The 24,942-nt window shown below is 35.3% G+C and overlaps 1 protein-coding gene across 15 annotated transcripts in view; it reads left to right on the forward strand.

The window, feature by feature from the left end:
* WDPCP (WD repeat containing planar cell polarity effector) overlaps positions 1 to 24,942 on the forward strand; it is a 487,362-nt gene that overhangs the window by 343,253 nt on the left and 119,167 nt on the right. For 2 of the 15 annotated variants that reach the window (XR_010580444.2, XM_065527044.2), the window contains one exon: positions 2,062 to 2,298. The exons of the other annotated variants lie outside the window; for them this stretch is intronic. Coding sequence is in view for 1 of the 2 variants with exons in the window: in XM_065527044.2 (XP_065383116.1) it covers positions 2,062 to 2,087 (26 nt within the window). In the remaining variant the exon portion in view is untranslated. Of the gene's footprint in view, positions 1 to 2,061; positions 2,299 to 24,942 lie in introns of those variants that run through there. 15 annotated transcript variants of the gene reach the window in all.

Raw genomic sequence — 24,942 nt, forward strand, 5'->3', positions numbered from 1 at the left:
TTGTAATGCTGTTTGCAGCCAAAGGGACCAATTGTCAGCTTCTTTCTGACACCACCACATAGATCTAATCTTCAAGGTGATACTGAAGGACTCAAAGCCATTCCAGCAGGGTAGCTCTAAACCTGAATACCAGGGCCAACAGGTACTAGCAAGATAATTCCATTCTCCTTCCCCCATCCTGAAAGAGTTCCAAATTGATTAGACCACTTTCATATCTCCATTTCTAATGGATAAGGAATACTCACTATTAATGCAGTATTGGATAAGAATAACTGTAATTGACCTATCACTATATCTTGTTACTTGCTAGGGAGGGATATTAATGTGTGTACTACTACTACTAATAGCACCTAATATTTATTGAATGCTAAGTTACAGATAACTAATTTTCACCACAACTCTGTGAAGTACAATTTATATTTGCTATGAGAAGTCACTTCTAACTAAATGATGAAAGCATACCATGTTTATAGAAATGATGATGTTATATGATGGGGAAATATCCTCCATCCCCATCCCTCTAGCCATTTAGGAAAACACAGTAGGAAGTTAAGTCATAGCCAGTTTTCTGGGATGTTTCCTTAGCTGTCCTGTACCCTGCCTTTTCTTCCAGGATATCAGATACCATGAAGGCCATCTTTGCATTTTAAAGCTATCTAAAAATAGTAACAGTGAAAGAGAATGTGAAGAGATTATCACAAAATTTCAGCAAAACAAAGAAACTCCCTGATTCACCAAAATGCATCTCATTTCCTGTATATTCTCTGATGAGGTTACTGTGGCCAGCGGGTAATTCCTAGCCAGAAAGCTTAGTGTACCCACTTTGAGCCCTGCGTCATTTCTAGCAAATATATTTTCAATGATACCCTGTGACTTCTCTTTTCTCAGTCTTGTCTCAGGCCTCAGACTTTGACCTAGATTACTATGTTTTGACAAAGATACTATTAAATAACATCAGTAACTTTCAAGACGTTGCCCTATTACATGAATGTTCTACTCAGTTTTGCTGCAGAAAACTGGGTGATTCTCACTCAGAATTCCAAATGGAATTAGCAAAGAATTTCTGGTTTCCTCATCATGGTCTCTGCCTAGTTCTTTTTTGCAGCCCACATCATGCTGGGGAAAGCTAATTTTCTCTCAAATTCCCTCAATTTAATTCAATTATTCTCTTAAACTTATCCCAAAGCTGAAAGTTATTAAATTTTTGGCTTTCAAAGTGGTTCTTTGATGCAAGCAAGGAGCCAAATTATGTAAGACAGCGAAAGAGTAGTTCCATTTACATGGGAGAGTCTGTAAAAAAGCATCAGACATAAATACTGTCACCATAGTTAAAAGCAAGAGTTGCCAAAGGAAAAGCTGGATGATGATAATCTGAACAATTTGGTAATTTTTTAAACTTTTTATTTAAGTCTAACATGCATACAGAAAAGTGCACAAAACATAAGCATGTGACTCAATGAATTTCACAAAGGGAACACATCCTTGTAAAGAGTATCTCGACCAAGTAACATATGTTACCAGGACCCCAGAAGCCTTCCTATACCCACTTCAAGATGCTATAATCTCAGCCCAACTGTCCAGATTTGTAACGTTATAGACTAGTTTTGCCTTTTTTCAAACTTAAAATAAATGGATTCAAACCTATATTCTTTTGTATTTGGCTCCTTTTATTCAACATTACGAATCTGAGAATATTTCATATTGTTGCATACAGTTATAACTCTTCCGCTTTTATTGCTGTATAACAATATTCCAATGCATGAATGTACTTCAATTTATTCTGCTTTAGATGGATATTTGGGTTGTTTCAAGTTTGGGACTAATGTGAATAGTGCTGCTATGAACATTCTTGTGTATGTCTTTTAATGGACATAGGTACGCAGATCTGTTCGACTGTGCTTAGAAGTGGAATTCCTGTGACATAGGATATGCAGCCTTAGTAGTTACTTCCAGTTTTCCAAAGTAGTTGTTAACAATTTCCCTTCTCACCAGCAGTACGTAGGAGTTCCAGTTTTGGCCATCCTCAATGATGCTTGATATTGTCTCTCTTTTTCATTTTAGCCATTCTGGTGGAAAAGGTATTGTAATTTTGTATATGTGACAGTATAATATATAGGCTGTTTCTGGACCATGTTCTATTTTATTACTGTTTGTCTATACTTGCACAGATATCTCACTGCTTTAAGCAACTCTGGCTGTCAATATTATTATTTAGTAGTGCAAATTGCCCAGCTTTGTTCTTTAAGATGGACTTGTCTATCTTTCCATATAAATTGCAAAATCAGCTTATACCCTGACTCAAGGAAAAAAAAAAAAAAAACAGTGGGGGCTGAAATTCTAGTTAGAATCTCATTTAACTCATAGATACATTTAGGCTGAATGTATTTCTTTATAATATTGTTTTCCAATCCATTAATACGATCTATCCCTCCATTTATTTAGGTCTTCTCTATTTCTTATGAAAAATGTTTTGTAGTTTTCATAGTAGTGGTCTTCTACATCTTCCTTTAGATTTAAGTATTTCTTTTTCTCCTTTGTATGTGGTAATCTTATTTTAAAATTTCATTTTCTGTTTTATTTCTGGTATATATATGATTGACTATTATATATATCGACCTTATATCCAGCAATAAGTGCTAAATTCACTTATTAATGCCAACAGTTTGTAAATTCTTTTGAATTTTCTGCATCCCAATCATGTCATCTGGAAATATGTTAGTCTCTTTGCATTACTATAAAGGAATACCTAAGACTGAGTAATTTATAAAGAAAAAAGGTTTATTTTGGCCCAAGGTTCTTCAGGCTATGTGAGAAGTATGGTGCTGGCATCTGCACCTGGTGAGGCCTCAGGAAGCTTCAAATCATGGCAGAAGGTAAAGGGGGAGATGCCATATCACATGGTGAGAGAGGGAGAAAGAGAGAGAGAAGAGGGGAGATGCCATATCACATGGTGAGAGAGGGAGAAAGAGAGAGAGAAGAGGAGGACCCAGGCTCCTTTAAACAACTAGCTCTCATGTGAACTAACAGAGCAAGAACTCACTTCTTACCGTGGGGAGGGCACCAAGCCATGTAAGAGGGATCTGCCTCCATGACCCAAACACCTCCCACGAGGCCCCACCTCCAACATGGGGATTACATTTCAATATGAGTTGGAGGGGACAAACATCCAAACCATATCAGCAAATAAGGACATTTTAATTCCTTCCTTTCTAGTTCTTATGCCTTTTACTTCCCTTTCCTTATTACTGTACTGACTAGAAGCTCTAGTATAAAGATAAGTAGAAGTTGTGACCGGCATTATTTTCTGTTTCTTGATTCTTAGGGAAAGCTTTCAATAATTCACCAGTTAGCATAAAGTTTTCCCCAGGTTTTTAATAAAACTTTCATACATATTAATAAAGTTCCCTTCAATAAACTAGTTTGCTAAGAGTTTCTATCATGAATAGGTATTGAATTTTATCAAATACTTTTCCTGTGCTTATCAAGATTATTATGATCTTTCTCCTTTGTTCTATTAATATAGTGAATTGCATTGATTTTCAAATGGCAAACTAACCTTACATTCCAGAATAAATACTTCTTAATTGTGATGATGTATTTTTACATATTCCTGGATTTCATTTACTATTTTTAAATGTTGGCATTTACATTCATGAGGGATCAGTCTGTAAATGGTTTTACTTCAGTATCTCTGCCTAGTTTTGATATCTAGATTATTTTGACCTAATGCCTAAATGTCAAGCATTCTAGAAAGGATACATTTGAACATGTAATAGTACTTTATGTCCAGTTATTTATATATGGCATATGTAACACTTCCTACAACTTAAAAATTTTACCATTAATCTTGACTGTATTGATGTCAACATTTTGGTTGTAACATTGTATTAAATTTTTGTGAAATACTATCATTGGAGGAAACTGGGTAAAAGAGACATGGGACCTCTCCATTATTTCTTACAACTGCATATTAATATACAATTATCTTTAAAAGTTTAATTTTTAAAGTTTATATTAATATAGTGTCCTATGTTAAGTACTGTAATAAACATTACCTTATTTGGTCCTCCCAAATTATCTCTAAAGGAGAAACTACTCTTGGTGAATTTTTTTAGAAGCTTTTTTCTGTAATAATTTCAGCTTTTATTTTAGATTCAGGGAGCATATGTGCAGGTTTGTTACATGGGTATATTGCATGATGCTAAGATTTGGGGTATGAATGATCCCCATCACCCAGGTGGTAAGCAACAGTACACAAGAAGTAGTTTTTCAACCCTTGCTCCTTGCCCTTCTATTAGTCCCCAGTGTTTATTATTCCTCTCTTTATGTCCATGTGTACCTAATGCTTTACTCCCACTTACATATGAGAATATGTGGTATTTGGTTTTCTATTCCTGAGTTAATTCACTTACAGTAATGTCTTCCAGCTACAACTATGTTGCTGCAAAAGGTGTGATTTCAGTCTTTTTTATGGCTGTATAGTTTTCCATGGTGTATATATACTACATTTTCTTTATTCAGTCCATCATTGATGAGTTCCTAGGTTGATTCCATGTCTTTGCTATTGTAAGTAGTGCTGTGATGAACATACAAGTGCATGTGTCTTTTTGGCAAAACAATTTATTTTCCTTTGGGTATATACCCATAAATGGGATCCATGGGTTGAATGATAGTTCTCAGTTTTTAAGAAATCTCCTGACTGTTTTCCACAGTGGTTGAATTAATTTGCATTCCCACCAGCAGTGTATAAGCATTCCCTTTTCTGCACAACCTCACAGCATGTTATTTTCTGACTTTTTAACAAGAGCCATTCTGACTGGTGTGAGATGCTATCTCATTGTGGTTTTGATCTGCATCTCTTTGATTAGTGACATTGAGCATTTTTTCACGTTTGTTGACTGCTTGTATGTCTGCTTTTGAGAAATGATTGTTCATGTCATTTGCATGCTTTTTAATGGACTTGTTTTTATCTTGTTGATTTTAAGTTCTTCATAGATTCTGCTTATTAGTCCATTGTTAAATGCATAGCATAGTTTGCAAATATTTTCTCCCATTCTGTAGGCTGTCTGTTTACTTTGTTCATAGTTTTTTTTTTTTTTTTTTTTTTTTTTTTTGCTGTGCAGAAGCTCTTTGGTTTAATTAGGCCGCACTTGTCAATTTTTGTTATTGCTGCATTTATTTTTGAGGACTTAATCATAAATTTTTTATCAAGGCCAATGTCCAGAAGGACATTTCCTAGGTTTTCTTCTAGGATTCTTATATAGTATGAGGTCATACATTTAATTATCTAATCAATCTTAAGTTAATTTTTGTATATGGTGAAAGGTGGGGATCTAATTTCATTCTTCCACATATGGCTAGCAAGCTATTCCAGCACCATTTATTGGATAGGGAATCCTTTCCCAGTTTCTTTTCTTGACTGTCAAAGATCAGATGCCTGTAGGTGTGTGGCTTTATTTCAGTGTCCTCTATTTTGTTACATTGGTCTCTGCATCTGTTTCTGTACTAGTACCATGTTGTTTTGGTTACTGAAGACTTGTAGTATAGTTTGAAGTTAAGTAATGGTGATCCCTCGAGCTTTGTTCTTTATGCTTAGGATTGCTTTGGTTATCTGGGCTCTTTTTTGGTTCCATATGAATTTTAGAATGGTTTTTGTTGTATTTCTATGAAAAATGACCTTGGTAGTTTGATATATACAGAGTTGATATATAGATTGCTTTGGGCAGTATGGACATTTTAATGATATTGATTCTTCCAGTCCATGCACGTGGAAGTTTTTCCATTTGTTTGTGTCATACGTGATTTCTTTCAGCAGTATTTTGTAGTTCATTCACTTCCTTGGTTAGATATATTCCTACGTATTTTATTTTGTGTATGGATATTGTAAGTGGGATTATGTTCTTGACTTGGCTCTCAGCTTGAATGTTATTGTTATATAGAAATGGCACTGATTTTTCTATGTTGATTTTGTATCCAAAACCTTACAGAGGTTTATCAGGTCTAGGAGTCTTCTGGTGAAGTCTTTAGGGTTTTCTATTTGCAGAATCATATCATTAGCAAAGAGAGATAATTTGATTTCCTGTTTTCCTATTTGGATGCCGTTCATTTCTTTCTCTTCTCCTGATTTCTCTGGCTAGGACTTCCAGTACTTCTTTGAATGGGAATGATGAGTGTGGGCATCTTTGTCTTGTTCCTGTTCTTAAGGGGAATGCTTCCAGCTTTTGCCCATTCAGTATGATGTTGGCTATGGGTTTGTCATAGATGACTCTTACTTTGAGCTCTGTTCCTTCTATACCTAGTTTGTTGAGGGTTTTTTATCAAGAAGGATATTGGATTTTATCAAAGGCTTTTTCCATGTTTATTGAGATGATCATATGGTTTTTGTTTTTATTTCTGTTTATGTAGTGAATCATGCTTATTGATCTGCATATGTTGAACCAACCTTGCATCCCAGGAATAAAGCCGCTTGCTCATGGTGAATTAACTTTTTGATTTGCTGCTGGATTTGATGTGTTGGAATTTTGTTGAGGATTTTTGCATATATGTTCATCAGGCTTATTGGCCTGTGGTTTTCTATTTTCATTGTGTTTTTGCCAGGTTTTGGTATCAGGGTGGTTCTGGCTTCACAGAATGAGTTATGAAAGGAGTTCCCACCTGCCTGATTTTTTGAATAGTTTCAGTAGGATACAAGTTCTTCTTTGTACATCTACTATAATTCAGCTGCAAATCCATCTGGTCCGGGGCTTTTTTTAAATTGGTAGACTTTTTGGCCAGGCACGGTGGCTCACGCCTGTAATCCCAGCACTTTGGGAGGCCGAGGCGGGTGGATCACGAGGTCAGGAGATTGAGACCATCCTGGCTAACACGGTGAAACCTCATCTCTACTAAAAATACAAACAATTAGCCAGGCATGATGGTGAGCACCTGTAGTCCCAGCTACTTGGGAGGCTGAGGCAGGAGAATGGCGTGAACCCAGGAGGTGGAGCTGGCAGTGAGCCGAGATCATGCCCCTGCACTCCAGCCTCGATGACAGAGTGAGACTCTGTATCCAAAAAAAAAAAAAAAAAAAAGGTAGGCTTTTTATTATTGGTTGAATTTCATAACTTACTGTTTATTGTTCTGTTCAGGGTTTCACTTTCTTTCTGTCTCAGTCTTGGGAGGTTGTATGTTTCCAGGAATTTATGTATTTCCTCTGCATTTTCTAGTTTGTGTGCATTGAGATGTTTGTATTAGTTTCTGAGGATCTTTTGTATACCTGTGGGATCACTGATAATGTTATCTTTGTCATTTCTGATTGTGCTTATTTAGATCATCCTTTTTTCCTTTGTTATTGAACTAGTGATCCTTCATACCTGTTTATCCTTTTAAAGTATAAACGTTTGGTTTTGTTCATTCTTTGTATGGATTTTTGGATCTCAGGTTCATTTAATTCTGCTCTGATATTAGTTACTTCATTTCTTCTGCTATCTTTGGGGTTAGTTTATTCTTGTTTTTCTAGTTCTTCTAGGTGTGATGTTAGATTGTTAATTTGAGATCTTGCTAACTTTTTGTTGTAGGCCTTTAGTTCTATAAACTTTGAAGAGATCTTTTTGTATAGGCAATGAAATGAGGTTACAGTGGAAATGCTCCATATACTGCAAAAAACTTGAGAGCCACTGTTCTATAGCAATTCTAATCAGTTTTCTATGGATATAGTTCCCGGATTGAACTCCCTCATACAATAGTGCCATAAAACACTCAGTAAAATAAAATAAATATGGCTAAATACTTAAAAGATATATTAAGACAAATTGATTTATTTAAAAATTTCTGGGGTACATGAAATATTCTCAGAAATCACAAATTTATTTGTTTATCTGAATATTTCCAAAAATTTTGACCATACAACCCTCATCTTTATCCTTGTTCCAGGCAAGAGCTATAAATTCATTGAACTTGAGATTTTTATAATTCACTTGGGGAAACATAGATTAATTGCACAATTGTAAATCTTTATCCTTGCTAACAGGCTTAGCATGATGGTACTAGCTATTAAAATAGTAATCATCATTCATAGAGGTAAAGAACTCAAACATTTATACTGTTATTATAGTAGTCCCCCTTTATCTGCTAATTTCCTTTCTGTGGTTTGAATTACCTGAAGTCAACCACAGCCCAAAAATATTATATGGAAAATTCCAGAAATAAATAATTCACAATTTTTAAATCGTGCACTGTTGAGTAGTGTGATGAAATCTCATACTGTCCTGTTTTGTTTTGTTCAGAATGTGAATCCCTTTGTCCAGTGTACCCCCACTTTATATGCCACCTGCCCATAAGTCACGTAGCAGCCATCTTGGTTATCAGATGGACCATAATGGTGTAGCAGTGCTTGTATTGAAGCAACCTGTATTTTACTTAATAATGACTCCAAAGCACAAGAGTAGTGATGCTGGCAATTCAGATATACCAAAGAGATGCACTTTATGGTGCTCTCAGTGAGTAAAAAGGTGAAAGTTTTCAACTTAATAAGGAAAGATATCATATGCAGAGCTTGCTAAGATCTATGGTACATATGAATCCTCTATCCATGAAATTGTGAAGAAGGAAACAAATTCACGAGTTGTGCTGCTGCACCTCAAACTGCAAAAGTTTCAGCCACAGTGTGTGATAAGTGCTTAGTTACAATGGAAAAGTCATTAAATTTGCATGTGAAAGACACAGAAAGGTGTTCGAATTGACAGCCATCAGATTCAGTAGAATCTGCTATTTCAAGCATCCACTGGGGGTCTTTGAACATATACCCCATGGATAAAGGGAGACTACCATACCTGGAAAATTCCTCTCCTCTCAGCTTCTTCCTTCTTTCACTTCCACACTCTGAGTGACATACAGCAAAATTTCAGAATAGGAAGCTCTTTGTCCTTGTTACCCCACAGTTACATAAATCAGAGGTAAAGACATGTGCAGCTGGTAAGACTTTCTTGACAAAACTGGAGAGAGCATTTTCATGAGGGGTTATATTGCCAAAACTCATGATCACTGTAGAGGCTGGATAAAACACCTTTATTAGGGATTAGCTATGCTACAGGCATTGTCTAAAGAACTTGCTGCAGAACACCTTGGTATGTAGGAGTCAAACATCTGTCATCATGTCAGTTTTGCTTCAAGATGACATCACTGTTGCCATGCAACAGGCTATTTTCTTACAGAAATTAAGGCATTCAAAAGCAGCCATGTATACAGGGGAATTGGGAAAGCCACACACAGGCCCAGTCAACACACATTTCAGAAAAGACCTGAGAAGACCATAAGCTTTTACCTCAGGCCAATTCCTATGCTCAGAGCAAACCTAGCTAATTAGTGGGACTGTCCCAGCACACAGCTAGTCTGCAAAGACTGAGAGAGATGGCTTTTTCAAATGCCCAGTTTCACACACACACACACAACCCACAAGGCATACAAAGAAACAGGAAAACATGGCCTATTCAAAGGAGCAAAATTAATTGGTAGAAATTAAACCTGAGAAAGCACAGACATCTTGCTAACTAGGCAAAGTCTTTAAAACAACTGCCTTAAATATGTTCAAAGAGCAAAAGGAAACCATACAAAGAACTAAAGAATATTTTAAAAAAACGTAAGAACAAAATGAAAATATCAAAAAAGAGAAATTATAAAAAGGAACCAAATTCTGAAGCAACTGAAAAGTCCAATAACTGAATTTAAAAATTTACTAGAGAAGTTCAAGGTTTGAGTAGGCAGAAGAAAAAAAATCAGCCAACTTCATGATACAATATTTGAAATTATCAGTTCTAAGGACCCAGAAGAATTAAGAAAAGTGAACTAAATCTACGAGATTTATGGGACATCATCAAATATACCAATATATACATTACAGGAATCCCAGAAGGGGAAGAGAGAAAGGATCAGAAAGATTATGAAGAAATAATGACCAAAACCCTCCTAAGTTTGAGGAAATACATGGATCCACAAACCCAAGATGCTCAGTGAACAGAGAAAGGATCAGAAAGACGATTTGAAGAAATAATGACCAAAACCCTCCCAAATTTGAGGAAATACATGGATCCACAAATCTAAGATGCTCAATGAACTTCAAGTAGAATCAACCCAAAGGACACCTTATAATCAAATTGTTGAAAGAAAATCTGCAAGCAGCAAGAGAGAATAAATTCATCATATACAAGGGATTCTCAATAATAGGAGATTCTGACTTTTCAGTAGAAGCTTTGGTGGCCAGAAGGTATAATTAAAGTGCTAGAAGAAAAATAAAGATTAACCAAGAATTATATGTCCAGGACTGAGCAGTCAAATATAAAAACCAGTATTATTATAATTTTAATTTGTAACTCTACTTATTATCAACCTGAATTAAAACACAAAGGCATAAAAATAATTATAAATATCTTTAGTAGGTACACAATATATAAAGATGTAATTTGTGACATCAATAACAAAGTAGGGGAACAGTGACAATGCTTTATAAGAGTTTTTGTATACGCTTGAGGTTAACTTGGTATCAATTTAAATTAGATTGTTGTAACTTTAGAATGTTATACATAATTCCCATGATAACCACAAAGAAAATAACTGTCGAATATGTACAACAGGAAATGAGAAGGGAATCGAAACATGTCACAACTAAAAACAAAAGAAGGCAGCAATGGAGGAAATGAGCAACAAAAAGCCTATATGTGAAAAACAAAACCAACCAACCAAAAAACAGCCCTAAGACATAAGTCCTTCTCTATCAGTAATTAATTACAGGCTAAGTGTTCACTGTCTGAAATGCTTGTAACCAGAAGTGTTTTGGATTTGGGGTTGGTTTGGTGGGTTGTTTTTTTTTTTTTTAATTTTGGAATATTTGCAGGTACATACTGAGATATCTTGAGGATGGTACCCAGGTCTAAACACAAAATTCACTTACGTTTTATATACACCTTACACACATAGCCTGAAGGCAATTTTATGTAATCTTTTTGATATTTTTGTGCATGCAACAAAGCTGTCTACCTTGAACCATTAGAATGTAAAGGTGTCACTGTCTCAGCCACCCATGTGGACAAGCTGTGATTGTTTGGTATCACCATCATTCCTGACTGAATTTGTATGCTACCAATAAGCAGTCATTTTCTTACACATTCATTCATAAGTACTTAAGAGTAAACATATGACATACCGTTACTACAGTAAAACAATGTGTTCAGGATAACTAAGTAGTACAGTAGCATCATCAGGATACCTGTTATCAGCGGTTACACAACAGCAACAACAAACAATGGCAAGATTTCTGCCTCTACTTACAATGCTGTGTTTTGAGTAAAAGATTACTGCATAGGGCATTTTATTTTTCTGGGTAAGAAAAACATCAGCAGCAGTTAAAGAGTCCAGAAGTGGGTCCTATAGGGATAAGAAGGAATCCTGTTCGATGGCATTTTAAAGTGTTTCCTTTAGAGTTATCTGCCTCATAACAAAGGTTTTTGTCTTACAAATTTCTTTTTGGTTTTATAAACTGACATGATTTCTTGTTCATGCTGCTCTAGTCTTTCAATAAACCCATCACACATTTTCACAATGTCACTTCCAGGCACTTTTTCTGCAGTGTTAATGGTTTCATTATCACTATTATCATAATCACCTTGATTCAGAACTGTTTTGGCTATTTCACCATTGGTCAATGAATGAACAACTGGAGGTTCATTACTGATGTTAAAAACCTCTTCAATATCCACCTCTTCCAGCTTACTGATAGACTCTGAAGGTATATTTGTTGCATATGTAAGGAGGTCAGACATTTTTCTCTCACTTCATATACAGAATCCTTCAAAGTCATCACCTTGTTTGTCATCATCAGTGAACATAATCACAGGCCAGAGATTGTGCCAGTCATGCACAACTGTGTCTTCAGTCATGTGTTCAAAGTGTTGGCAAAAGCATATGTGGCATCGTTCATGCTAAACATCCTTTTAAAACCTTGTGCACCCATGCCTCAGCTCACTGCTGATAGGATACTCTTTAAGAAAGTGTTTTTATATTTACTCTTCACTGATCTAAGGATACCCACCCTGGTCACATGGCTGAATTAATGAAGTCACACTTGGGGGAAGATACATGGCATACACATTTTTTAATGAGAATTTCAGCTGGAAGATGAGCAGAAGTTATTAAGGAATAACAAAATCTTGCAGTCATCACCCAGGCCAGCTTCCCTGCAGTGAGCACAAGCCACTGGTATAAAATGTTTGAGAAACCAACCAGGAAAGATGTCCCTGGTGATCCATGCCTTTTTGTTAGCATAATAATGGACTGGTGAGAAATTCACTCCTGGAAAACAGCAAGGATGCAAACTTTTGCCTATCATAGCAAGTTCATAATTATGCAGGCGTGCTGTATTAACATATCTCAGCAGAGTTCTTCTGTCATTAGCATCCTTAATTCATATAGGGGCTGTCTCATCTGGGGCAGTAACATCAAAAACAGTGGTGTTTCATCAATATTATAGACTTGTTCTGGTGTCAGATTTTTATTTCTGATGACCTTAGTGAACTCGTCCATGAATTTGTCCACTGCTTTATAATCAGAAGATGCTTTATCACCACACATTTTTAAAACAACTAAGAGAGTAGAATTGTAATGTTTCTAACATGAAAAATAGTAAGAGCTAAGGTGATGGATACCCCAGTTATCCTGATTTATTACACATTTTATCCCTATATTGAACATCACATATACCCATAAATATATAAAACTATTATGTGTCCATAATGAAAAGTAATAATAAAAATTTAATGCCATATCTTTTCTTAAATTTCTGCAACCAGCTTATTGAATATCCACAGTTCCCTTCAATTTTTAGTTCATCATGATCTTTGTTTGTTTCATGATCAGTATACCATTAAGTGGCATGTGTTCACTGCAATACTGATGGATCCACTCAACACATGATCAAAATCTTCATTTTTAGCTCTATGGCATGCATTGTTTTTCTATTTTTCATTAACTTAATCACTTTTAGCATAAAACAATAGTTTTTCCTCCTGTTTATACAAGTCATTTATGGTGGTCATTCCAACACCCTTCTGCTCTCTAAGATGTTTTATACTTACACCACTGTCCTATTTCTCAAAAAGGTCGACTTTCTGTGCAATAAATATAAATGCTGCTTCTTTTTCTTATCACTGTTACCCATACAATTATTTAATATAGACTGTTTGGACATTTCACGAATATCTTTACAAAGAGCAGAGAATATGCAAAACAACACAGTAATACACATAGGTCTTGGCCTCATGCAGGGCATCATGGGGAACCTGACATTGGCACACCTGGCTTGCACTTGTGCCATTTTATTAACCTTTGTGGGTGTGCTTGTGTGAGGGCATCTAACTGTGTCTGGAAAATATATGACAGCTGAGGGGGTGGGGGAAGGTCTTTCTTCCTTGGGAACATTTAATAAACTGTGTGCACATGCATTTTTATTGCCACTTGTCACAGGCGGTCAGATGTAGAATTTCCACTTATGCCATCAATATAGGCACTCAAAAAATTTCAGATTTTGGAGCATTTCAGATTTTGGATTTTTGGATTGAGGATGCTCAACCTATGCTTTAAATGTAATGGATTAAACTCTCCAGTCAACTTCACACTGATAGAAGTTGCAGATAGGACTTGGCCTGTGAGTTATGTGAATAAGGATAACTGACAGACACCCATCTCAAAATAAATGAAAATGGGAATACGTCACTGCAATCATGGGATACATATTAGCAGAAAAGAGTAGAAATGTGGCTGCATCTCAGAAATAGCTGGACTTATTAAAAATTACATATTTGATTTTGGAATTTGTTATTGGTCTGTTTAGGGTTTTAATTTCTTCCTGGCTCAGTAGTGGGAGGTTGTGTGTTTACAGGAATTTATCCATTTCCTCTAGATTTTCCAGTTTGTGTGCATAGAGGTGTTCATCATAATCTCTAAGGATATTTTATATTTTTATGGGATCAGTTGTAATGTCATGTTTGTTATTTCAGATTGTGATTATTTGGATCTCTCTTTTTTTCATTGTTAATCTAGCTAAGCTAGCAGTCTACTAATACTGTTTATCCTTTCAAAGAACCAACTTTTGGTTTCATTGATCTTTTGTATGGATTTTTGCTTCTCAATTTTGTTCAGTTTTGCTCTGATATTATTTCTTTTCTTCTGCTGTCTTTGGGGTTGTTTTGTTTTTTTTGTTCCTTTATGTGTGATGTTAGATTGTTAATTTGAACTTTTTCTAACTTCTTGATGTAGGTGTTTAACTATAAACTTTCCTCTTAATACTGTTTTTACTGTACCCAGAGATTTCAGTAAGTTGTGTCTCTGTTTTCATTAATTTCAAGAAATTATTTGATTTCTGCCTTAATGCCCAAAGTAATTCAAGAGTAAGTTTTTTAATTTCCATGTAATTGTGTGGTTTTGAGAGACCTTTGATATTGATTTCTATTTTTATTACACTGTGGTCTAAGAGTGTTGTTTGGTATGATTTTATTTTATTTTTTCATTTATTGAGACTTGCTTTATGGCCAAGCATGTGGTCAATCCTAGAGTATGTTCTGTGTGCAGATGAGAAGAATGTATATTCTTCAGTTGTTGCATGGAGCATTCTGTAGATGTTTATTAGGTCTAATTGGCCAAGTGTCGAGTTGAAGTCTAGAAGTTCTCTGTTACTTTTCTGCCTTGATGACCTGTCTAATGCTGTCAGTGTGCTGTTGATGTCCCCCATTATTATTGTATGGCTGTGTTAGTCTTTTCATAGGTCTAGAAGTACTCGTTTTATGAATTTGGGAGCTCCAATGTTGAGTGTATATACATTTAGGATACTTAAGTCTTCCTGATAAATTTAACATTTTATCATTATGTGATACCCTTCTTTGTCCTTTTTGATGCTTGCTGGTTTAAAGTCTGTTTTCTCTGATCTAAGAATAGCAACTCCTGCTCTTTTGTTTTCTGCTTTCATGAAAGAGCTTCAGCACAGCAATAGAAACTATCAATGAAGTAAACAGGCAGTCTACGAAATGGGAGAAGATGTTCACAAACTATACATACAACAAAGGCCTAATATCCAGAATCTATAAGAAAATTAAATAAATCACAAGAAAAAAATAACCCAATTAAAAGTGGGCAAAGGACATGAACTATGCAAAAGAAGACATACAAGTCCCCAAGAAACATGAAAAAACTGCTAATCATCACTAATCATCAGAGAGATGCAAATCAAAACCACAATGAAATACTCTCTCACACCAGCCATTTGTGTGAGGAAAGTAATAGAGATGGCCATTCAATAAAGTTTTCTCTTTAATAAGACTGTATTTTTATATTGTGTCACTTCTAGCATAAGCCTGAGAAGTCAGATTGACATCTGTCTATAGTACAATACAGTTATGAAGTGAAATAGTCTAAGCTACTGTAAAACAAGAGACCATGAAACCCAGTAACTTCAGGAAGAGAATTTTCTTACTTTCTTGTATAACAATCCTGGGACATGTTCCAGGACTGGTAAGGCATGCTATTATTAGAGTACCAGGCCTTATCTATTGTGTTACTTTGTCATCTCTAGGGTAAAGCCTAGTTCTACATCACTGAAGATTTGCATCCCAGTCTACGAAAGGAGGAAAAAGGAGGCAGGCATAGTCCTATCTTGTTCAGGCTACAAGCCAGGAGTTGTTACATATCACTTCTGGACATATCTGTGGTTGATATCCCATATATTCCCATTGGACAGAACCTGTTCATAAGGATACACTAACCGTAAGAAAGTCTGGAAAGCATTTTTAGTGGGGTGATGATGCACCCAGCAAAACACCAGTTACTATAAAAGCAAAAGTCATTTGGGGACAGCTAGCAGTTCATCTGTTACACTGAGATTTGAAGAATAGCATTTATTTATTGTTTAGAGACAATGTCTCACTCTGTTGCCATGGCTAGAGTGCAGTGGTGCAATCATAGCTCACTGCAGCCTCAAACTTCTGGGTACAAATAATCCTCTTGCCTCAGCTTCCTGTGTAGCTGGGACTATAGGAATGTAACACTATGCCTGGTTAACTTCTTATTTGAAGAATATTATTTAGAAAAAGAAAAACATGGAGAAACAACTTATTTTATATAATCCTCATATGCAGAGAAATGAAAATATAAAATAAATCCTATTCAAAGACATCCCAGCTGTACTTAATGTGGCTGTCTACAAATTTGCATATTATGAAATCCTTCCAAATGCATTATATTTCCAAATACATTTATCATATATGATCTTGCAGATACTATGCTATAAAAAAGCTGTAGCATTATAAGTTGCCATCTCCTTTTAAAATGTATTTAAAAATTCTGATATAAAAGCTTATTCATGCTTAAATGGGTAACTTTAGAGAATGTAATATAGAGAATGTAAAATAAAGATCACTCATATTATTACCTGGGGATAACTGATAAAAAGAGTTATTTTAGTGTATTTAATTCCCTTTTTTCTATGCATATATTTAACAAAATTGGAATCATTATTTATCTTCCTTTTTGTTACCAGAGATATGTCATCACCACATTACCATGTCATTTAAAAAATCATTCAAAAGCTTGGTTTCTTATGTTATCTTCTTCCTAAAATGGCATTAAAGTCACGAGCCTAGGTGCAGTGACTCACGCATGTCATCCCAGCACTTGCAGAGGCAGAGGCTGGAGGATTGAATTGCTTGAGCCCAGAAGTTTGAGACCACCATGGACATCACAGTGAGACCCCGTGTCTACAAAAAAATTAAAAATTTAGCTGGGCATGGTGGCAAACATGTAATCTAGCTACTTCAGCAGCTGAGGTGAGAACGTCATTTGAGCCCAGGAGTTTGAGGTCACAGGGAGTTATGATCAGGCCACTATACACAAGCCTCGACCACAGAGCAAGACTGCCTCTAAAAGTACTTTAAAAATTAAAAATCATGGTAATATTGTAAACATATATAAAAATTCTATCCAAGAGGTGATACATGGATGAAGGTAAAGATTTGCTCTTATACTTTAAATATCTTACTATAAATACAAAATTCTTCTAAAATGAAGCACAAAAGTAGTTTTTAATTCTATAACCAACTGAAACTGTGGCCAACTGCTTAACTTCCTATACACTGTGCATTACAAGGTGCATTATATTATTTGTTTGACTTAGGTATATTCCTGCCAATCTACTTTTGGCTTCACTTCACCCTTCCTCCTTTATTATGTAATGATGTCAGTTTTGATCTAAACCTTTCTACCTATAGGCATCTTTCCCTAAAGACATCCTAAATATTTCATAATTATGAGCACATCAAAGACTAACTCTTGCTTGGCTGCAGAGGTCTATACAAGACTGTATTACTTGTATATCTTAAGAGATGTACAGTTTTGGGTAAACTTAAGTATGCTATGATTATCAAACCTTTGTTCCTTTCTTTGTGGTGACATAATGTTGTCAATCACAGAATGTGACATATGGTAATTAAGAATTGGTGTTATTGAATAAGTATGGATTTTCTCTAAATTAGTTATTTTCAGATGGAAACTTTCCATAATTTAAATGTTATTTAACATATTTTTGAATTCTGAAATACTACATTACTATATTCCAAAACAAGCTGTCAACTCTTCAGAACTTACCTAGTCATAAATTGACAGTTACTAAGCAAAAGGTAGTGGTCTTTCCCTGTGGAGAAAGGTACAAATGTTAAATTGTTATGCTTTAGCCCTTCCATTTTTCTTTCTGAGACAGGAGTTGAATGTCTCAAACCTCTTTCTCTGCTTTACTTATTAGACTAGCAAATTATGCCAATCTGGGGCACAATAACCCATATTCACATTTTCTATAGGAAAATAATGAAAAATTTTGCTCAAGGATTGGTATATAACATTAAGGGTAACTAATGAAACTATGTAGTTAAAGAATAAACACAATACATGCCCAATGTAGCTAGTGTAGAGTATAACAAAAATATCTTATATCAATAATCCCAAATGTGGATGGACAAGCAGATTTATGCAGTTATATGGTACAAACTAAGAATACTAAGGATGGGTGAGTCATGGTGGTTCATGCCTGTAATCCCAAAAACTCAAGAGGCCAAGGTGGGAGGATAGCTTGAGGCCAGGAGTTTGAGACCAGCTTGGGCAATATATCAAGACCTCAACTCTACCAAAAATTTTAAAGCTAGCTCGGGGTGGTGGCGCACATCTGCAGCCCTAGCTACTTGAGAGGCTGAGGTTAGGAGGATCAGTTGGACCAAGAGTTTGAGGTTACAGTGAGTTGTGATCATGCCAGTGTACTCCAGCCTGGGCAACAGAGTGAGACCCTGTCTCTAAAAAACAAAGAATACTAACAGTGATAGGAAAGCTGAGGTCTAGTCTTGGCTAAACTAGTAAAGACTAGCCAAATAACACTTAAACAGTCCCCTTTTGGGGTCTCAGTTTGCTCTATTATAAAATAAAGATATAGAAGAGTCTGTCTTTTCCAGCAGTAAGATTTTATGCGTGTGATTAGATATGACAAAATAGAATCCAAACTCAGGCACTGTAAAATTCTAGCCAACATATAACTCTGTGAAAAAATCATTTATTCATATACATTTAATAGTACAAACAAACCCATACTAAAATAATAAGTTTGAATATTCTCTTAGAGGATTTCCTTAGAGGGGAAATTGCTTTATTCAAAAGATACTTTTAAATTAAATCCTCTTAGATACTGCCTTTAAAAGACGTTATACTAAATTTAAAAGTGTAGCAAAAAGCATAACATTAAGGTGCCCAAGCAGAGGAGCTATTATAGAAACAAGAATTTCTAAATAAACAGAATGATTTAACATATATTAGCTAACAAAACTCATAAAATTATCGAACTTTAGAGCTAAAATTTGGACCTCTTACAGATATTTTACATGTATAAAATTCTCAATATGTCAGAATTTATATCAATTCTGAAGGTAATCTTTCTATGCCCTTATTATGTCCTTAGGAAATCTCTATTCACAAATCTTTGTTATGTTGTTGGCCTACTAAGTTTCTAAGTTACAATCACGTATCTTGTTTTATCAAAATTAAATGTCTTCACCTGTTTTTACCATTTTACAATTTACAAAATGGCTTCATATAACCATAAATCTATATTCTCTAGGGGAATTTGGAAAGAATCAGAGTTTTTATAGTCATTTAGGTTCCAAAGGCTTAAAGAAAATAAAATGCCCTACTTTCCTAGAAATAATAATCCTATAATACTTTTTGCTATAGGGCAGAATTTAATTTAAAGCTGATCTATTTCAGCTCCCACATACATACACATATACACACACATCCTTCAAGAATATAGATGTCAGCAACTCAAAGTATTCCAGTGGTGCACTGAGGCTGGACTCTACGGCCTCATGAGTGCCAATTATGTGCATCTCTTCCCAACTGCATGTTCAGTGACCATGCTGGTAGCTCGAAATTAACCCTGGTAGGAATATTTATGTCATGGAAATTGGCAAACTCTACAAATTGGTTGGTTTTTGGTTTGAGTTCTGGTTTGGTTTGTGGAGAGCTAGTTGTTAATCATTTAATAGTGCATAACTGAAGTAATGCCAGGTCATAGTTCCTGAAGGCCATGTCTTCACCTATACCAGAAAAGACCTATTACTCCCCTATTCTACAAATACAAGAACTGAAATTTTCTACTTTCGCATATACTCTTCCAACTTCCTAGGTTTGAACTAGAAGGATAAAAAGGGGAGTAAGGTCTATATCATATATGATTTGTCGTGTGTCTTTAAACTTATGTAGCAATGATGTCCAATATTTGTATAATGCAAGCCACAGACAGAATTTTAAATTATCTACTACATCTTAGGGTACATCTCAGGGTACATCTCAAATCAGATGTTAAATTTTCATTGGAAATACATTATCTATATTCAAATTTTATAAAATTTACAGTTGAAGTAGTTTGTTACCCAAGTTGTTGTACACATTATTTAAAATGTCATAATTACTGAATGGAATATCAATTTTTAAATTTAATTGAAATTAAATAAAATCTTAAAATGTAGTTCCCCAGTCACATGAGCCATGTTTCAGGATTCAGTAGTCACATGCAGTAGTGTCTACCATATTGGAAACTGCAGCTTTAGAACATCAATAATTCAGGAATTTCCCAGAAGCTTAGGCCTTTTTCTGTGCTAACTTAAATTGTAGAATCAAAAATGAATTATTTCACTTTTCAATGCCATAATTACCTGAGACAAAAATAACCTTTGAAGAATGAGGTGCTAATAGTTATTAATAGCTGTTTAACAAAAGAAATTTGTATTATTGCTATAATCATGAAAAGATTCACGTGATATACCACCTGCCATCTTGGGCATCTCATCTTATTTAACAACTCATGAAGCTGTAGCTGCATTTTTGTTTTGTTTTTTTTTTTTTTAGAAAATATTTAATTTTTATTTGAGATTAGAGGAATGCATGTGCAGGTTTGTTACAAGGGTATATTGCCTAATGCTGAGGTTTCAGCTTCTATTGACCCTATCACCCAGATAGTGAATATAGTACCTAACAAGTTTCTCAGCCCTTGCCCCTCTCTTTCCCTCTCTCCTTTTGGAGCCACCAGTGTGTGTTGTTCCCATATTTACATCTGTATGTACCCAGGGTTTAGCTGCTCCTACTTTATAAGAGAATATAGGATATTTCATTTTCTGTTTCTGCATTATTTCACTTATGATAATGCTTCCACAGCTGCATCCATGTTGCTGCACAGGACATGATTTTTTATGGCTACATAGTATTCCATGGTGTATATGTACCACATTTTCATTATCCAGTTCACCACTGATGAGCACTAAGGTTGTTTCCCTATCTTTGCACTTGTGAATAGTGCTACAACAAGCGTACAAGTCCAGGTATCTTTGGTAGCACAATTTTCCTTTGGGTATAAACACAGTAGTGGGATTTACTGGATGTAATTGTAGTTCAACTCAGTTTTTTTTTCTTTCTTTTTTTTTTTTTTAAGAAATCTCCAAACTGCTTTCTACTGGGGCTGAACTAATTTTTACATTCCCACTGTATAAGCATTCCCTTTTCTCTGTAGCCTTGCCAACATCTGTTGTTTTTAAATTTTTTAACAAAAGTCAATCTGATTGGTGTGAGATGGTATCTCATTGTGGTTTTGATTTGCATTCCTCTGATGATTAATGATACTGAGCATTTTTTTAACGTTTGGCCACTTGTATGTCTTCTTTTGAGAAGTGTCTTTTTATGTCCTTTACCCACATTTTAATGTTTTTTTTTCTTAATGATTTAAGTTCCTTCTAGATTCCGGATATTAGTCCTTTGTTGGAGGTATGTAGTTTGCAAATATTTTCTACCATTCTGTAGATTATCTGTTTATTCTGTTGATAGTTTCTTTTGCTGTGCAGAAGCTCTTTAAGCAGGTCCCAATTTTCCATTTTTGTTATTGTTGCAATTGCTGTTGAGGATGTCTATCAAGTAATAAATTCTTTGACTATATCGATTTCCACAAGAGTATTTCTTAGGTTTTATTCTAGGATTTTTATATTTTGGGGTTTAACATTTAAGTCTTACCCATCTTGACTTAATTTCTGTATATGTTGAGAGGTAGGGGTCCAGCTTCATTCTTCTGCATATGGCTAGCCTATTTTCCCAGCATCATTTATTGTATAGGAAGTCCTTTCCCCATTGCTTATTTTTGTTGAATTTGTTGAAGATCAGCTGGTTCTAGGCATACAGCTTTATTTCAGCATTCTCTATTCTGTTCCACTCTTTTCTGTATGTCTGTACCAGTACCATGCTGTTTTGGTTACTGCAGTCTTGTTATATAGTTTGAAATCAGATAGTCTGATGCCTCCAGCTTTATTCTTTTTGCTTAGGATTGCTATGGCTATTCAGGCTCTTTTTTAAATTCTATATGAATTTTAGTTAAGTTTTTTCTAATTCTGTGAAAAATGACCTTGGTAACTGGCTAAGTATAGCATTTAATCTGTAGATTGCTTTGGGCAGTATGGACGTTTTAATGATATTAATAATTCTTCCAACCCATGCACATGGAAGTTTTTCCATTTGTTTGTGTCATCTATGATTTCTTTCAGCAGTGTTTTGTAGTTCTTGTGGAGATCTTACACTTTCTTGGTTAGGTGTATTCTTAAGTATTTTATTTTGTGTGTGGCTACTGTAAGTAGGATTATGTTCTTGACTTGGCTCTCAGCTTGAACGTTATTGGTATATAGAAATGGCACTGATTTTTCTATGTTGATTTTGTATCCAAAACCTTACAGAAGTCATTTATCAGGTCTAGGAGTCTCCTGGTGAAATATTTAGGGTTTCCTATGTACAGAATCATATCATCAGCAAAGAGAGATAATTTGACTTCCTCTTTTCCTATTTGGATGCCTTTCATTTCTTTCTCTTCTCTTGATTTCTCTGGCTAGAACTTCCAATACTTTTTTGAATAGGAGTGTGGGCATCTTTGTGTTGTTCCTGTTCTTAAGGGGAATGCTTCCAGCTTTTGCCCATGCAGTACGATGTTGGCTGTGGGTTTGTCATAGATGGCTCTTATTATTTTGAGGTTTGTTCTTTCTATGCCTAGTTTGTTGAGGGTTTTTATCAAGAAGGATGTTGGATTTTATCAAAGGCTTTTTCTGTGTCTATTGAAATGATCATATGGGTTTTTTTATTCTGTTTATGTGGTGAATCACATTTATTCAATTGTGTATGTTGAACCAAACTTGCATCCTAGGAATAAAGCCTGCTTGATCATGGTGAATTACCTTTTTAATTTGCTGCTGGATTTGATGTGTTAGAATTTTGTTGCAGAGTTTTGCATATATGTTTATCAGGGATACTGGCCTGTGGTTTTCTATTTTCAATGCACCTTTGCCAGGTTTTGGTATCAGGGTGGTTCTGGCTTCATAGAATGAGTTAAGAAGGAGTTCCCTTCTACTGAATTTCTGGAATAGTTTCAGTAGGATTGGTACAAGTTCTTTGTACATCTGGTTTAATTCACCTGTGAATCCATCTGGGCCAGGGCTTTTTTTGATTGGTAGCCTTTTTATTACTGATTCATTTTCATAACTTCTTGTTTACTTTTCTGTTCAGGATTTCACCTTCTATCTGGCTCAATCTTGGGTGGCTGTGTGTTTCCAGGAGTTGATCTGTTTCCTCTACATTTTCTACTTCGTGTACATTGAGGTGTTTGTATTAGTTTCTGAGGATCTTATGTATATCTGTGGGATCTGTTGTAATGTCTCCTTTGTCCCTTCTGATTGTGCTTATTTGGATCTTCTCTCTTTTTTTCTTTGTTAATGTAGCTAGTGGTCTATTAATCCTGTTTATCCTTTCAAAGAACCAACTTTTCATTTATCCTTTATATTATTTTTGGTGTCAGTTTATTTAGTTCTGCTCTAATTTTAGTTATTTATCTTCTGTTTTCACAGCATTTTGGAGAAGAGCTTAATGATGTTTATGTTAGTGGTAATAAATGCTAAGCATTTATGGAGTGCTTTTCATCTTTGAAGGGCTTTACAAATAGTTATTAATCTGATAACATAATAATATATCATTTCTGTTAGAAGTGAATTATAGGGCCAAAGAAGGCATTTCGTCTCAACAAAAACCAGTACACTTGTCATACATTCTATATTACAATGTACATAAACTTGTGTTAATACCTTATTCCTGAATAAGACAAAATATTCATATTAAGTTTTCTGATTCTAAGTACCATAATAAACTAATCACAGAGAAAAATTATTCTTCTTTAATGTTTATCACCTGTGTATTGTCTACAAAATTAACAAAAGCTAGCCACAGCTTTCTTGATTATATAGACTTTAAAATGCCATTTTTATGTTATTTATCCTCTCAACTGCCATCCAAATTATTGTATTATCCATTTTATAGGCATTCCAGCTTTCAAAGGGATTACTTGCATAATTTTTTTAAGAGATGAAATCTTGCTCTGTCACCCAGGCTGAAGTGCAGTGGCATGGTCATAGCTCACTGCAGCCTCAAACTCATGGGCTTAAGCAATCATCCTACCTCATTTTCCCAAGTAGCTGGGATTACAGGTGCAAGCCACAGTGCCTAGCTCATTTAATATTGTTACCGCAACAACACTAAACGATAGATGGTAACAGGTGCTGTTATACCCATTTGCTCTTTTTGATGAAACTCAGGCTAAGTGACTTGCTCAAAGTTAACATACTGATTGGTGCAAGAAATAGAGCCAGAATCTAGGTCTTGTGATTTTAGCCAACCTTATCTAGTATTTACTATATGTTGGAGAATGTGTTGAACACTGTTCATACATTATCTCATTTTATGGTTACAACCACCTCACAACATACCTATTTTACCCATGAGTAAAAATTATGATGCCGAGAGATTGTTACACATAGGTCCTTTTTACCCTAAGCATATGTTCTTAACTTTTATAATACTATGCTGAATCTTTAAATGGAATACTGGGTAGGCTATCTGGGCACAGGAGGAGGTGGCTGCACCTCCTGCAGAGTTAACCTTGGCTGAGCAAGGGGCTCCAGGGCTGGACACCAGATCAACCACATACCCCTAAGTGAGGGCATCATTAACGTCTGTGGCCTGCAAGTTGAGGTATGCAGGCGATCACCAGGTCAACATCTGAGAACTCCTGGACCAGAACCAGTGCATTCCAGAATTCTTGAATTAAGGATTCTAAGACAGGGATTCATAATGCCCTCTGGTTGATGTGCTGGTGGTTGCCAGGAGGCTTGGCTTCACATTCAGAGGAAGGTACCAAAAAACTGATACTTTCCCTAAATTGGCTTTTGTATTTGCTTCATCGATGTCTGTCATAGTGAACATCTTAAGATATGCTAGAATATTTTGACATTCCTGTAGACAAAGTTTTACTGGTTTGAG

The sequence above is a fragment of the Macaca fascicularis genome, chromosome 13, assembly GCF_037993035.2.
Source record: "Macaca fascicularis isolate 582-1 chromosome 13, T2T-MFA8v1.1".
Lineage (NCBI taxonomy): Eukaryota > Metazoa > Chordata > Mammalia > Primates > Cercopithecidae > Macaca > Macaca fascicularis.